Source organism: Ascaphus truei, chromosome 1 (assembly GCF_040206685.1).
Source record: "Ascaphus truei isolate aAscTru1 chromosome 1, aAscTru1.hap1, whole genome shotgun sequence".
Taxonomy (NCBI): domain Eukaryota; kingdom Metazoa; phylum Chordata; class Amphibia; order Anura; family Ascaphidae; genus Ascaphus; species Ascaphus truei.
Window position 1 is genome coordinate 204,135,974 of NC_134483.1, and position 17,427 is coordinate 204,153,400.

Here is a 17,427-nt window from a genome sequence, read left to right on the forward strand (position 1 = left end):
TTGGCAAGATCCACACACCAGTGTCTACTTGGCCATATCGGTGCAATGATAATGAATATTATTCACATCATTATTCTATTTAAGTGATGCATAGTCTCTCGACTTAGAGAGCATTTGAAAAGGGTGCTTAGCTGGTTCCCCCAAGATATCATCATGGCATTTAACGTCAAATCCTTTGGTCTTGGACTCCAAGTAGTAGACCAGGAGTAATGTATCGAACACATCCAGTCTATTTCTGGTGTCCTCAGAGCGGACAGATTACTTGAAATACCTGGTGCATTTTGAGTGGTCGCAGTTATGAGCCAGTCATCCAGATCAGGGTATTTGTCTACTACTTTTTTATAGAGGTAGGCCGTTATGACAATTACTTTTGTGAAGGTTCTGTGGGCTGTCAGAATACCAAAAAGCAATGCTCTACATTGGAAATGGTGTCCTTTGGGGGGAAAAAAAAAACCTGTGAGTAATGTGTGGTGTTCCTGGACGGTGGGGATATGCAAATAATCATCCTTGAGGTCTATCGATGCCATGCAATCCCCTTCTTGTAGAACATTGACTATACGTAGCGATTCCATTTTTAAAATGCCCGACTTGCAGCCAACCGTTCACTTTGAGGTGGAGAACTTCCCTGTAGCCACCCGGCTTTTGAGACTACAAATATTTGGGACTAGATCCCTTGTTGTTTGAGATCGCTCTGTGTGTCCCAGAATTCCTGAATTGCCTTCCTTAAGCTAGGCTAGATCCAGACATTTTTACTTTATAAAGTTGTCTTGGTATTTGCCTAAAGGTGAGACGATAACCTGTCCTCAAAATATTGAAAAACCATGCAAACTGTTCGAGTACATGGATTGAGAAACTTGGCAATCATGCATCACCCCCCTCCCCCCGGGGATCCAGTTCCAGTAATGGAACATGTTGATTTTCAAAATGAGTCTCCACTGAAAAGGGCGATCCTGACACAAGAGAATATAGTAGTAGCCAATGCCGTGTGGGACAGAGTAAAATCATCATATTACATACATTTTCTTTTCCTGGAATCTTTCCATGGCAGTGGGCATATGTTCCTTGCCCCCTCCTCCCCCCCAGTTGTTAATGTATTAATGTTGATAAACTGTAGCTTTGTACTAGTGGGAAAACCGAAGGCTGCCTGCAGGTAGGAGGAGGGGCTACATACAAGATGCATTACCTTCACAATTAAGTAGCTCCTCCTATGTGCAGGTTTCCCACTAGTTGCAAGCTATAAGACTGCCTGCATGTAGGAGGAGGGGGATACTTACTTACTCCTAGCAAAAACATGTTGAGTGTTTGAGTTTACCGGCAACAGCTGAGGATCTGGAAAGCACTAGCAGTGGGGTCCCCCCCCTCCATCCCTTGCCTTCCATGAAGCAGAAACTAGATTTCACATACCGGAAGTGATGGAGCGGGACTTAAAGACTCACGGATGCGAAGGCGAGCGGTGGACGTCGAGCGGGTGGTGAGACTGCAGCTCACCCGGTTTACGGGACACCACTATTGCACACATGCCATATTTATTTTAAATTGATGTAAGCCTTGAATTGGGAGGTTACTGTGGTATAAATTTTATGTTAACATCTACACTTTGGCTGACTTTCTCTTAGCATGAACACATCAGCGAAATCACGATTGCCACCGATTTGGATTTTGCCATAAATATCCCTCCAAAATTGTGAGTAGGACCTTTGGAGGGTACTTTTTTTGTTTTACCTTTTCACCGTTCACTGACATCACTACTTGATATAGTATCTTTTTATTTTTGTACAGTCCCCCGCTCCCCTTACCTTTGGACAGTAAGATGTGGGGAAGACTTTTGGAACAGTCATAGATGTAGCCAGGTCCCCCATCCCCTCTGTTTCCCCCTTCTCTTACCTCCCGGTGCAGAGAGGTTGCTGCCGGGCGGGTCGTCGGAGATCCGTGGCGGACACCGCCATGTTGGGGATGCCCACGCATGTGCACGAACTATAGTGCGGTGGCCATCTTGGAAAAGCTCCGTGGGGGAACTACATGTCCCAGCATGCTCTGGGAGACACGGACATGCGACAGGCTGCAGGAATAACGGAGCAGCGAGAGTTACATTTGGTGCGCTTGTGGGACTACGCCAGTTGGGAGCAGGACAGCAAGGGGATAAGTAGGGTCCAGGGAGAAGTGCTCCGCTAGACTAGGCCAGATTACCCCCTTTAGGTTCCAGCTAGGCTCCGACCATTACCAGCTTGTGGTAATGCCCCAGGGAAGGCCCCAGATAGGGACGCTTTCATTAGTTCTGAGTGTGCCAGGCGTGGATCCAGGGACTGGAGAGTTCAGCAGCGATCTGCGGCCTGGGACCAGACCATCAAGACAGAGACTATCCTAAGGTGGGGAACTCCAGTGGGAAACCACCCCATGCAGAGGCAAATGCCTTCGGTGGAGCAGACTGGCCACTTGTGTGTTATTCAGCGACACCCAGGTGCTGGAGCCCCCGGGCAGGTATACCAACAAGTGCACCAACGATCACACCTACTGTGGGCAGCACTGTCACACACACTTGGGGAGGGAGTGGGCTGGACACTGGTGTCCCTGCACCCCAGGTACCGTGTGGAACATAAATATATAGTTATATAATTATCTGCTATATTGAATAGGTGTCCAGTAAATACTGTTATATCATACCCTGTGTGTAATTACTGGGTACATGGTCTTGGGAGGGGCTATCCCACTGTGTGCAGATCCTGCCCAGGTGGAGGCACTGTTAGCATACACGTTACAGACACCCCAGGCTCCCATTGGTGGAGGATCAGGTCTCCTGTTTACCACTCAGGTAATAGCAGCACACGTAGTCACCCTCGACACGGGGGAAAGGGGGCTACATAAGGGTTGAATGGAGAAGTCTCTATATATTTTTTTTATATTACTTTTGTACACTTTGTGGTCACATTTCTAATCATTTGTTCACGTCACTGCGAGCGCCACTCTTTTTATCGTCACAGAATTGTCTGGCTGAGAATCGCGGTCACGCTTCATTGCGCACTCTATGGGCGGCCTCAGAGAAAAGGTCTGTTAGCGCCGCCGCTGCTCCAGGTATAATAAGCTTGTAGGAGTCCATGTTAAAATGGATAAGCAGTAAAGAGAGTGACACAATAAATGCTTATTTGCATGTCATTATCCAGAATTCCTAGCTGCAGTAGAAGTATTGTATTTAAGTGAATGAGGAAAGACAGGCTTGCAGACCTGTGAGACATGCAAATGTACCCTCAAGTGGTATTTTTATTTTCTGTTAAATAGTTGAAATAGTGTTAAATCAGTCTTGTCAAAAGTGAAATCACTTTGCTCTTGCATGAAGCAATATTTTTGAGATTATATGCTATATGGTTCTACACTCCAATAAATTCTGGAATTGTGGGAGGGCTGGTGTTTGGCATGGATAGTTTCACAGAGTAAAAAATAAACTATTCTGCACATGCTCACCAAGCTATTTTAATGTCAACATTAGAGATATGTGACGGTTCTTTTTCAGTGACTGTGCCATCATAAGCCTTTGTGAAATGTATCCAACCCATGATAGATATTAAAAAATACAAATAAAATAATCAAGATGAATCTCATCCACATCAGAAATTCGTCCCCATGTCACAAACAACCTTTCAATGGGCTAACGCAGCTTCTTCAATAACCCTTTGCATGCCTAAAGAGCCAGAACATGTCCCTGCAGTGCCAGGCATCCCACAACAACCCAGAGCCCCTTCTCCACCGAGGAGCCCCAAACTGCAATGCATACATTCTCAGCGAGGTTTTGCAATCCCCTGCTGATCTAGCATTTAAAGTGACAAATTATTTTCTGCCAACCATATCCAGCACTCAAAAAAGGGGTCAAAACCACGAAGGCAAACCACGAAGGCAATGGTCTTGCCCCACCTAACATCTGTTTCCCCAAATGTTACAGCAGAGAACACACTTGTTACCCCTTTGCACTCACTCCCCTGGTGTAAAGCGCGGGGAGGGGGTAGCATTGGAGATTTGGAAAGCCAGGCCTGGGTGTAAATGTATGCGAGATTACAGATGTGGAAAGCCAGGCCTGGATCGCAGTCTGCTGATAACATGGAGTTTGTGGAGGGATAGAAGAAAAAAAAGCAGCGTATGTGAACAAAAAGTTGAGAAAGCCTGGTGTTGGCGCCGGAGGACAGCACAGCAGTTATTAAATCACACGGCAGGGAGATATGTGAAGTACTTACAGGAAAGTGACCCCTTTGTTGTCCTTCTTGCTGAGGAGACGCTTGGCTTCTTCAGGCTCGCACGGCGGCTCTGTCATGATCACCATGGCCAGGGAGCGCCGCCTGGTCTCGCTGCTGCTGCTGCTGCTGCTGCTGATCGTGTCCCTCACCAGCCTCTGCTCACACAACTAAACACACCCACAGCCCCTCAACAGCACCACTTGCACTAGCGTCCTCAGCTGGCTGTAATCATCCCTCAATAGTGCTGGATCTCACCAAAAAAAAAAAAACACCCGTCCCCGAACAGCCTCAGAGATATTAATAAATATTAACAACATCAAAAACCTGTTCTGCGAGTCCTGCTGGGGAGAACCAATTGGCTAGCCAGCTGCGAGCATTTTCTTTTTTTTAAGTGGAAAAACAGCTGATTTAGGTCTCTTCTGGAAGCTACAAATAAAAGCTGCACGAGGAGTCACAAGTTGTGACTGGGAAAAGTAAAAACATACACAGGAGGGAAACCAAACTCCCCCCCACCACCACCCCCACCACCCCACAGGCAGCACAGCAGCAAGTTCACTGATGGGGCTGGTCTCCAGCACTGGATTTAAATAATTCAAGCAGGATGTTGCCTTTTGAGGGAGCAGCCTCCTTGTTATTTAACAAAAGGTCTGCTTAAATGTTTCAGAAGAGGATGATTGAGGAGGCAGGATTGTCTGCTCCATTAACCCATTTAGGGCTGGGTTGGCTTGTATCTAGTTGCAGGCACAAAGAAAGTCACCTTCACCACTGTATTAATGATGTTTGAAAGGTAATAAATGACTGCTATACAAGCTTATGAGCAAGTAGTCTTTATTGATTTGTTTTTTTAGTACACTAAATAGGCTGACAATATTGGTTTTCTGAATGACCTTATTCACACCAAGTGATCTACAGTATTTATCAAAGTCTCCCTGCTTCACAATGAAGTCAAAACCCATGCAAAAGAATTGCACCAAAAATTATCAAAGAAAAAAAATGCCAGTATTTTCTATGGGATCCTCCTTTTGATAAACAATGTCCTATTTTTTTGGGGGGGGGGAGGGAGCAGCTTTGGGGGGACTTTGATAAATAGACCCTCTATCTGTTTAAGTGTGAAAGTAAAGAATCATGTAAACCTCTTCAAGTAGGTTATTTATTAAAGTGCCCTTGCTGCAAAACTGGAACAAAACCAGTGTTGACTGGTGCGCCTGGTTCAATTCAGCATGTCCATTCCACGTGACCCTGGGCCAGTCACTTTATGTCCCCAAGACCAAAACAGATGTAAGCCTGTTAGAGCTATGCCTGTACAATCCTATGCACAGACCTGCGTGCTATATTGTAACTGTGAACAGCTTTGACTTCCCATCTGTCGAAAATTGCAATATGAATTACTTATTAAAATAACTGCACCCGATTCATCAAATGAGAAGCTAAATTTGCTTTCGATTTGTTTCATTTACTTTGCCTAGTTCTGCCCTACTTTTTTTTTGGAGCCAAGAGACCCTACTGTTCATAGATTCCCAAATGTGTGATTCTCATCATTTAACTAGGGGGCGCGCAAACTTTTTTTGCAGTGCCCCCCCCCCGTGCCTGCATTCCTCCTTGGTGCGCCCCCCCCCCATCTTACCTCGCTCGGCGTCAAATGACACGTGACCCGCAGTGGCATTTGACATCACGTTACCGTGGCAACCGTGATGTCACATGACTCCGCGGCGTCATTTGATGCCGCGTTGCCATGGTAACGTGTGCTGGAGCTGGCTGAACCTCGGTAAGTAGAGGTTGCAGAGGCCTCGCGCGGTCTCCTGCAACTGCCCGCGCCCCCCCCCCCAAAAAAAAATCTCGCGCCCTCCAGTTTGCCACCGCTGATTTAACTTTCAATTACTATGGATTCATTATACTAGGCGTTGAAAAAGCATTAAACCTTTTCTAACCACATCTATTCATTTACACTTACGTGTAAATGCCTGAAGCGCAGTATCATGCGGTGCACATAAGGCTGGGAAACAAATAACGCTGGGGTGGCCAACTCCAGTCCTCAAGAGCCACCAACAGGTCAGCATTTAAGGCTATCCCTGCTTCAGCACAGGTGGCTCAGTCAACGACATGCTGTATTTGTGTTATCATAAATTGCAAAGTGGAAAAAAACAAAATACCAGAAATACTCAGTCAACGACTGAGCCACTGATTGAACCACCTGTGCTGAAGCATGGATATCCTTAAAACTGACCTGTTGGTGGCCCTTGAGAACTGGAGTTGGCCGCCCCTATACTAAGGCATGGCTGGCTATATGCTAAAACATAACTTGTTCTTGGAATCCTGTTTAAACTTGGACAAGTACCCAGCCTTACTACTTTTTGAAGTAATCAAATACCAGTGGGGGAATAGGACTTGGTTTATAAGACAAACAATTATATTGCTTTTTAGATTATTATTTTTTTAATAAATCTTCTGCTGCTAATTTTTATTGTATTTATTTTTAACACGTCAGTGCTGGATATCAATCTAACCTCAATATGTTGGGTAACTAGGAAAAATGAAACATATGGGGATCTTGTGGGCTGCAGCTACGTCAATATTGAATCCATTCGGGAGAATATTTCTGCTTAAACATCACAAGTATTTCATGCAGCACAGTGTAAACAAATATGTTTATCTTAGCATATATATTAATATAGGGAATAATAACAATAGGATACGAAGGGTTATTGCTGATATCCTTACGAACATCTGATAGCTGACAGCAACGATTGTTTCTAGCAGAGGCAACTATGCAACTTTGTTTTGCTAATAAAAAGACATTTTTATAACATGTCTCTTAGTACAAATATTTTAACCCAAATTACGTTAAGGACCAACTTGAGCAGTGGTTGTACTGAGCAATAGGAGGTTACAAAGCACATATTATAAAGGGATGTATTAAGGTCTGTATCTGGCCCATCATTTTTCACCCTTTTCTTTGTATCAAACAATCCTTCAAGTTACTCGCTGGCTGGTAGGCGTGTGCCATTTCACAGGCATCATACATGTTGTCACGTATGGCACCCTGCGAGAAAGCGACCTGCATACAGGACAAGGGTTAATACTGACGCTTGCAAGCGCTCCCACTCTTCACCTCCGCTAAAGTCCGTCAAATCTCCTCTACAGGATCAAGGATCAATACACAACTCGCAAGCTGCTTCACTCTTCACCCCGCAAAGGTCCCTCAAATGAGTTCTATCTTTCCTCAATCCGTCCCAATATACAGTACCACCGCCACAAACAGCACACAAGTGAGCACGTGACTTAGATATGCAACCAGGGTTAATACACATGGCTACTCTAGCCAACTCACCTTTCTCCTCCACAAGGTACCTCCAGTGAGAGGCTTCGCTCTTCCATATACCAAAATCGGTTTTGGAAGATAGGAAGCCCGCAATAATGCTGTGTGTCGGACCAACTGTCCCTAGAATGGGACTCAAAAAGAATCCTATTAGCTGAATAAGACCACAGTAGAGTTGTCAGTGATACTTCTTGGGAGCTGGTAGGTAAGAAAAAGGAAGGACTAAATCCTTCCTTAGTATATGATATGAGAAAACAGAGGAGAGCTAGAAACCCAATTTGGCACTCAATTCCCAAAGCTGATTGTATTGTGATAAGGATTAAAAATAATTTTTATTATTCATCATAATTAAAAGGATGGGGGTTAAAATCAATTTAGGACACACACATAGCAATCCTATGTTGAGTGCTGTATGCACTCTGGATTGATAATGAACGGAACAATTGAGTTGAATTAGATCAATGTTTCGAAATAAGGTGCTGGTATACAGTCAACCTAAGATATGAAGGTGTTTCTTCAGCAGTAAGAAGTATACATACACTAAGTATAACATGTAACAGCCTGTATAAATTGGTTGAAACACTGTGATAGTGTAGGATCCAGTCAGATAATCTCCTACAAAAAGTGCTACTTAGCAACCAATTTGGTGATATATATGAGTTCATGCATACATATGCAATCCAGTTAGTCTGTGCCCGTATAATATGGTGTTAGTGCTGCACAGTAGCTGGAGGTGATGATAAAGGGGGTCCTATCGTGGAGTGTGTAACTCAACTATCGCTGGTTGCAGAAATACTGATATGCGGTATGGCTGTGTGAATGCCTAGACCCATATTAATGAATGGGTTAACCGCTGGTATTCTGCACTCCAGTTCTACTGGTCGGGGTTTCCCCTGAATGAACTCGTATCACTAGCAGAGCTGATAAGCCCTCTGTAATGTCACGGTGTGGCTGTTAATATGCCTATGTCCATATTCATGAATGGACTCAACCGCGTAATCACAGGGGTACAGATGTACAGAGGTATGTGTCCACTTACTGTGAGGACGAATGAACACCTAATTCTCCTACTCGAATGAGTGTTTGCACTCGCAGAGTCTGGCAGCTTCTCGCAGTGCGATACTGAATGCTGCTACGTGAATACTGACAATGCGCGTGCACGTGATGGCCGACACGCGCGTTTCTCACGTGAGAAACGCTTTCTCAAGGCAATAATGAGAGGGAGAAGTCCCATAGAAGCAGGTAAGTATTTATGCGGTGTAACGAGTTGCCATTGGTTGATTGACTCACTGCTGGCTGATAGAGGTGATGATCTGATTGGGTCACACAGAGACCATCGAAAACTGATTAACTTGCTCAGCCTGTGATAATATACTCTTGGAATTGGCACATATCATGCAAAAGTATATTAATAATAAGTTACTATACTATTGCAAATAGGTGGTATGTTAGTGGGTAAAATTCACATAACATTATACTTCAAAGTGCCTCAGTAAAAGCCCTTATGTTAAAGTATAGGGCTACAGAGGGGGGAGTAACTCCCTACCAATACAGTATAAGTGAGTAATATGAATATCTTATAAGAAATGATGAACTAATTGTCCCACTATGAATAATATCATACTATGGGTAGTGGGGAGAGTTGATGAAGTATTCAACCCTCTTTTTGTGTGGATTCAGACATCCACAGATTGTATGCATAGTTGGATGATTTGGAATTTAATTTTTATATATTTTAGTATAGCAGGGGTGCGTCCTCCCTGATTAACAGGGTGATAAACAGGATAATTAAATTAAGATCAAGAGCTAAACTTGAGTTATGATATACATACTGTATAGAATTAAACGAGAAGGGCAAAAAAGGGTAGGAAACCTAGATGAAGGGAGTAAACAAAAAAATCCCTCATTTAGGCCATTTGGTGACGGTGTATTTAGAGTATAAATCCACTTAGCCTCTCTTTGTAGTACGGCAGTGTTCCAGTCACCATATCTCAGACCCATAGAGTGTTGGTCAATACCGACAAACTTGATTGTAGTTAGATCTCCATTATTATATCATATGGCAAATATATTGGAGCCTACCGCTCACCTAGTAAAGCAATGTAGTAAGTAGAAAAACAAGGTGCAAAAGGGAATATAATGAATCGAAATACACACTGGAGGTGAGGATTGAAGAAAATCCTCCCACCACAAGAAGCCCTCATGTATTGCACTCATGCATAATAGTTAGTTGAGAGATAACATTAATCCAGGGTATAAGTAATCCTATATAGCCAGTCTAATGAGTGGTAAAAACTAAAAAATAATACATCTTTATTAATTATCAACAAGGGAACACAGAGTATGAGGTATATATACACAGGAATGTTTGAAATGATGGCAGTGGGGCATACCTAAAAATGGGCAGTACTCATATATGTGGGGGGGAGGGGGTTTGCTCAACCCCACAAGGGGTTAATACTCCCTGAATAAAGGACCTCCAGCCACAATTAATCACAGTACAGGGAGCAAAGGGTAGCAGGGAATACATAAACCATAAATGTATCCATGGATGTATCCCTCCGATGTATCTTAAAAGGAAGACAATCCTCTCAAAGTAGCAAAATAATTGCGTGGTATCATTCCCTGATGAAGTAGAGTAATCTACGAAACATGTACAGTAGGATTGTCTTTTGATATTGTGGACAAGGAGAGCTTGTTCCAGTGCGTCTTCTACGTAACCCTGTGGGTACTGTGTCCTGGACTTTGCTACATAGTATACTTGGATGTTTCATGCTGCAACAGATGAGAAAGGCTTCTGACCGGACTGGAGGCTGTGCATGCAGATTTTCCCCCATGAAGCAAGTCACCAGTACCCATGAGTGATATGTACCATAAACATGCCCTGCTTGTTTGAATAACATTCTTGTACGTGCATTTTTACACTCTATATTGTCACAATATATTTACTTATTTACCCTATGAGAGTTGTGCGCTTTGTTTTCTTCTCTTTTGAAAAAAAAAAAAACAATCTGAAATAGCGGGTTGGCCTTTTTGAGACAGATCCGCGGAAATCCGCAGACCAAAGGAACCAGCTGATCCAAGGTGGATCCAAATCCGCAATTTTTTTTTTGCCCATCTCTACTTCTAAAGTAATAACTCTGTGATGCAACTGTTACGATAGACCAGTGCTTTCTAACCTTTTTTGGTTAAGTAACCCTATAATTATATTGTGAAACCCCTACCCTCTCTAATAGTACGTCTGTGATCAGATGCATTGTAAGGAACCCCAACACTCTCTAAGGCCGAGCTCATGGTGGCGACGTGGGCGCGCTACCATGCACGCCACCACGCAAACTCCTGCAGCCTCAGCGACGTGTGCACTAGGCAGTAGGAGATTGAGGAGGCGGTCGGGGGCATGGTGGGGGCATGGTGAACGCGTCACAGACGCGTCACAAAGCTGGTTCGCCATCATTGGCTGAACCAGCTAACGTGACACTGACGTCACACGACTGCAGCCTGAAATCTCAAATGTATTTATCGGGTCAAAATGTACCAGCGTCACGGGCACTTGAGGAACTGCAATAGGAAATCATGTAAGAGTCCCGAAAGTGCGCGCACACAGCAACGCCCCCACCATGAGCGCTACCTAATAGCGCGTCTGAGATCAGATGCATTGTAAGGAACCCCAACCCTCTCTAATAGCGCGTCTGAGATCAGATGCATTGTAAGGAACCCCAACCCTCTCTAATAGCACGTCTGAGATCAGATGCATTTGAAATTGTTCTGTATTTGGTACAATTTTCAAATGACCTGAAAATTGCAGGGGATCCTTTAGGGACGCCCGGGAACCCAAGGTTTCATAGGAAACCGTCATTGAAAAACACTGCAATAGACCAACAAATAAACATAAGTAGCCGATATGCATGAATTCAGCGGACCCCGTAGAAAACAAAACATATTCTGTATTCACAAGTTACAAATATAAAGAACAGCTACTTAAATCAGTTTTATTTTTTATTAATAATAATAATAATAATAATAGCATGTTCTTGTATAGCGCTGCTAGTTTTACAAAGCGCTTTACAGAGATATTTTGCAGGCACAGGTCCCTGCCCCGTGGAGCTTACAATCTGTTTTTGGTGCCTGAGGCACAGGGAGATAAAGTGACTTGCCCAAGGTCACAAGGAGCCGACACCGGGAATTGAACCAGGTTCCCCTGCTGCAAACTCAGTGCCAGTCAGTATTACAGGTTTAAATCAGGGGTCATTAATTTCAACTCCAGGGACCCCCGCTTCCAGAGATACTTACCTCCGTAGGGGGTGCTGGTATCTCGGCGGAGTTTAAAGTTGTAGGTCACGTGAGCCAAGAAGCCGCCCCGGATGACGTCATGGTTTTCTATTGGCTGATGTGACGCGGGACATTTAAACTGCCATTAGATGAAGGAACCAAGTTTCTCTGCCTGCATGGCACCTACACCTACACATACAGCTGCCCGGCACCTACAGAGGTAAGTATCTCTGGAAGCACAGGGACCCCGGAACTTAAATTAATGGGGTTCAGCTCCGGAGACTCCCTGCTTCAAACCTGCAATAAAAAGTACACATTTTCTATGAAAAATGTACCCGTATTGCTTCTTTAAGGGTGAATATATATATTTCTAAAGAAGCCAGTCATACTGATAAGTTTAAAAACCCTATTTTTTTATCCGCTACATGGGACTGCACCATAACAATAATAGAAATGTAGCTATTTTGTTGACAGGTACATGCATCTTAGCAATATGTGAACATAGAACCTTAGTAAGCTTTCAAGAGCAGGTCCCTCCTTCATTTTCTATCTATGTAGCCCCCTTTCCCTGTGTCTAAGGGAACTACGTGCGCTGAATACCTGTCTGGCGTACAGGGGGCCTGATCCTCCGTCACTGGGAGCCTGGGGTGATCGCATTCTATCTGGTGACAGCGCCTCCACCTGGGAGGGATCCTAGCGCAGGGATCCCAGGAACTCACACAGTAAAGGAATAAATATACACACGGTGGTATAACAACTTATCTTTACTGACAACATGTTATGTTACCTTAGTACCTTAGCAGTATGCACAGCATAACCCAATACCATGCAGCCCCACAAGGTATACCCACACCACAGCGCCACCCCGGTGGAACCCAGAGTCCAGGCCCATCCAAATAGTGTTCGTGTGGAGTATTGCTACCCACTGTGTGTATGGCCATTGGTGCACACAGCCGGGTCCGCCTGCCGTTCACTCAGACAAAGCTGCAGCCCTCCCCGCATCCCAGATGGGACCCAAAGGTAGTGGACCTGGCTACATCTATATATGCTTGTTTGTCCTTATTTGGTAGGTTATTCTGTTTATGTTAATGATATAATTCTTTTCCTCGAATGTACCGCGCTGTGGAATATATCGCTGATCTATAAATGAACAATAATAATAATAATAATGGTGATAGCTTTTTTTGCTGAACATGTCTGTGGATTGCATTTGTAATAATTTACAAAAACAAACATGACGCCTTTTAAATGTACATGAGTTTTGCTTGGCATTGCATTTCCATGCCTCACATCGGCTTTATGATAGCTATAAAATGTATGCAAAGCTTCCTTTTCAAAGTATTGATGTTCTTGTAACTAGGGCTGGATTAAAAAAAGAAATTGGTGAGAATAACATATACAGGCAGTCCTCGTTTTACAACGCTTCGTTTTACAACGAATGGCTTATCCAACGCTATGCAATGCATACCTATGTTCATTTTTATAACGCCAAAACGGCTTATCCAACGCTCTTACGACGCTTTGCAAAGTTGTTTATGTGTATATAATATATATTATACGATATTATACTATATAATATATTTTTATATTATATTATATATTATGTTATATTATATATATAATACAATATATGCACTATATAATTTATGTGTGTGCTGCATATCTTATTGTCTGCGTAAAATATTTTGTGTATTTTAGCATTAAAAATGCCTTCAGGAACGGAATCTTTCATTTAAACAGTGTTTCTATGGGAAAACGTGTTTCGCTTTACAACGTTTCGCTATCCAACGCCATTTTGAGTAACGCATTCTGTCGGATAACCGAGGACTGCCTGTATAATAATTATGAATACTAATAATAATACATCATTTATAATACATTAGGGTACATCAATATGTAGATACGGACTGTATGCAATTAAATATCTGTAAAGTAATAATTGGAACTTATATTGTAAGAAAAACACCTTGGCAAACCTCCCTGCAATCTATAATACAATGTATGGTAACGAAGGCAATGTAATATTTGAATAATGTTTTAATATCTAGACTTCACCCAGACCGCAAAGCGCTGCTACTGTTTGTGGTGATCTTAGAAAATAGGGAAAGCTAGTCCCTGATCTCTTAACAAGCTCTAATATTTTAGCAGCTCGGAAAAGTTTCTCTTAAAAATTGACTGGTCCCCCAGCAGTCAACCATTCAACAGTTAGACAAATCTCTTTTTATATTTTTTAAAGGATAGCAGATTTGTCGCAATGATAAAAATTGGCCTCTGATTAAATACAATCCCTATACTGTATATTGCCCGAATAAGAACATTACTGTTGGTGTCCATTTATATCTTATGGAACCACTCAATTTGGTGGCCTCTATTTTACCTTAGAGAGGAATGGGTAGAATTAAAGAGATAAAATGAAGATATCAGAAACAAGTTTCTTCCTGGGAATGGGTGTCAAGCTGGTATCTTCCTGTGTACTTGGGATACAGTAGATTTCTACTTTTGGTTTCTTCTATTCTGTTTGTTTTTTTGCATCATGCGTTTCAAATATTATCATGTTTTTTATGCTGTTTGTGTACCCTCCTCTTGGGGCTATTACTATTGCAGCTACTATTACAGCTTATAATCGTACTTGTGGGTTAAGGTTATTTGAAGAACATGTGACTGCAATCATGGGAAATAAATGATGCCTCTACTAATCCTCCCCGGCACAAAAGTTAATAATGAGTAATATACTGTAAGTGTAGTACAGTATAGCTTTCCACTGTGGGAAACAAGGGTTTACTCTCTGTGATCACAATTATGGAGTTCAATAGAATATAATTGTAATTATGCCCTTTTAATATTAATGTATGCATAAAGGAAGGGGAGGACTTAGGAGCCCTCTATTAAAGAGCATAGTCAGACTGAGTTAGGGTCCATCCTAAACATACTGCTGTACAGTTTTATGATGAAGACTGAAACAGTTAAAAGGGTCAAGACAGAACCGAAAGGGATCAGTAACTAGCTGGGATAAAGACTGCTGTTAACATCCTGAGGAATACCCTAGCGAGGAGTTTTGAGACATTGAGGAGATACCCTGAAGGGAAGCCTGGCCCCTATGAACAGGTCAAATTCCATATACCTCTTACTTGTTCAGCAGGACAAGAATGTGTGCCTTTTCTGACCAGATGTATAATGGAGGGGGGGAGTTTCTGTGTTTAAAATGACCTGTGTGAAGACAGGATCACTGTTTAGTGTTTTAAAAGGCTGTCCAATAAATGAAAGTATATTTATTTATAACATTCCAGGATCCCAGTATTCATTTTTTTTCCTCATTCTCTCTATTTCCACAAGCCTCTTCCAAGCACAACTCATGTCAGAGTGAAAAATCACCCCTGCATGGTTGGTTATCATTGACCACCACTAATTCTGAGTGGGAACCCCTTTGTCCAGGAGAAAAATGGCTTCATGTCAATGACATTTAACATCAATCAAGCTCCAGTACCACTTACCCGAGCTTAGTGAATCCACCCCTAAGCGCCATGTTATCATTGTCTCAGATAAAAAACAGTAATGGTCCAACACATAAATGATGGAGGCACACGGTTTTAGTTGCAAAACATATTGCTGAGGCTTTACTCCATGCTTAGAGCAGACCAAATTACGTTTCAGGATGCAGCCCCTTCCTCAGATAATTGCCACCCGTGTAATGTTTGTACCCCTGTGTACTCCCTTAAATACCCCACAATACGGTGCAGAAAGACTGCAATACTGCTGCTGGAGATGATTGCGGCCTGAGCCATTGCCATGACTTCACGTGGTGAGCGAGCTTTTGCAGAATCCAGTGATTGGTAGACTATGTAGACAATACGATTGGTTCTGTCTGCCTATTAGCCTGTAAACCTAGAGACATAAAATCACCTACAGTAGATGTTGTACATACTGTAAGCTTATGTAACGCACTTTCCCCCACCCCCGGGGAGATGTGTGGCTACGTTGTGTGTGATGCAATGCAATACCTGCGGCTCAAAGGAAATCTGAGCCTCCGCTGCTGGGAACCTGTGGGGGAACCTGAGTTGGTGCTCGGTAGCGCCTCCACCTGTAATGGGATTCTACTATGTGGAATGACCCCGTTACAGGACAACAAAGAATACACACGTGTAAAACATAACAGTTTACTATACACCTCATAGAACCATAGAACCAATAATAAAGATGAGATACCTACTCACAGGTCTCGCAGGGAAATAACCCCTCACCGTGCCTCCTCAGCACCGTGTCCACACCCCAGCGGGGTTTACCCCAATGTACTAAGTTGTACTAACATTGCTCCCGCCTGCGCCTGCTACTGCTACTGCACAATCCTCCTAATGGCCGCCGGGCTCGTCTCGCGCATGCGCGTGCTCTCCTAACATGGCGGCGCCCTGTTCTGCGCTAGCTGCGGGTCTCTGGCGATGCGCTCGCCTCCCTGGCAACCTCCCTTCACACGCAGCTATCCCCACAGCCAACAGAGGGTAAGAAGAGGGGTGGGGGGAAGCGTGGAGGAACTGGGGGACCAGAGGGGACCTGGTTACACTTACAAAAACATAAAAGTATTGTCTGAGACTTAGGAGTTTACATGCTTTTTGTGAACTTTATATACCATAAAAGTCTAATTTTCTAGATACAAATGTGTTTATACAGTATGTTTTATATGAGCTTTATACAACATAACTTTTTATTTTTTTTAGAAGACCCAAAACTGTTGACGTGTGTTTTTTTTTTGCAAATCTATTTTATTGACATTGTATAGGCAAAATAAAGACGTTAGTCATTTGCACGGGCTTAATAGTGTAACTAAGACAAAAGGTAACGACGGAACTGTAAACCCACAAGTCAGTGAGTGACTTGTTTTTTAAACAAATATAGACACTTAGAAAAACAAACATGTATAAAACTTGAATCTTTTGGTACCAAAGTGATATAAAATATTACTAATTAATAAAAATAAATAATAAAAACAAAATCTTATCAATTATACCCATGCACAGACAAAGCCCCATCCTGACCAATTGTAATCACAAAATGCAAATATAAATTCAACACCCTATCACATATCATTATTTTGCCAATCTAGGTTACTATGATATTGAAGTGTAGATCCCCTGTAGCGGTTACCAAGTCACTAATATGTAAGTTGCATATGCACACACCATACAGTAAATTCTTGTTCTTATTATCATTTATTTGCAAAGCGCCAACATATTCGGCAGCGCGGTACAATCGGGGTGCAGAGTTATGTAAATTACAGAAACAGAATGACAAAGCAAATAAGGACAATCATGTGCAAACAGATACAAAAGGTAATGAGGTCCCTGCTCGTGAGAGGTTACAATCTAGAGGGAATAAGGGGCAGTGTTGAAACAAAGGGTAAAGAGGCTCATTGTGGGACGGCGTGTGCCTCCGGATGGAGTGTGATCCAGCCACACAGCTGATCCCTTTTAGGTTTGGGGGTAAGGATGTTAGCATAGAGTTTGGTCCAGCCACATAGCTACTGAAACTCAATAGGGTTGCAGGGTGGTAGAAGTTAGGGGTATGCAGGGTGGTAGAAGTTAGGGGTATGCCAGATATGTTTCCATGATAAGGTGCATTCAGGGATTTTTT

The 17,427-nt window shown here is 42.9% G+C and overlaps 1 protein-coding gene across 4 annotated transcripts in view; it reads right to left on the reverse strand.

Moving 5' to 3' along the window:
• The window catches only part of GRAMD2B (GRAM domain containing 2B), a 77,044-nt gene that overhangs the window by 36,264 nt on the left and 23,353 nt on the right, over positions 1-17,427 (reverse strand). Inside the window, exon 1 of one of the 4 annotated variants that reach the window (XM_075600552.1) lies at positions 4,221-4,736. The exons of the other annotated variants lie outside the window; for them this stretch is intronic. Coding sequence (XP_075456667.1) covers positions 4,221-4,306 — 86 coding nt within the window. The 5' untranslated portion in view covers positions 4,307-4,736. Of the gene's footprint in view, positions 1-4,220; positions 4,737-17,427 lie in introns of those variants that run through there. 4 annotated transcript variants of the gene reach the window in all.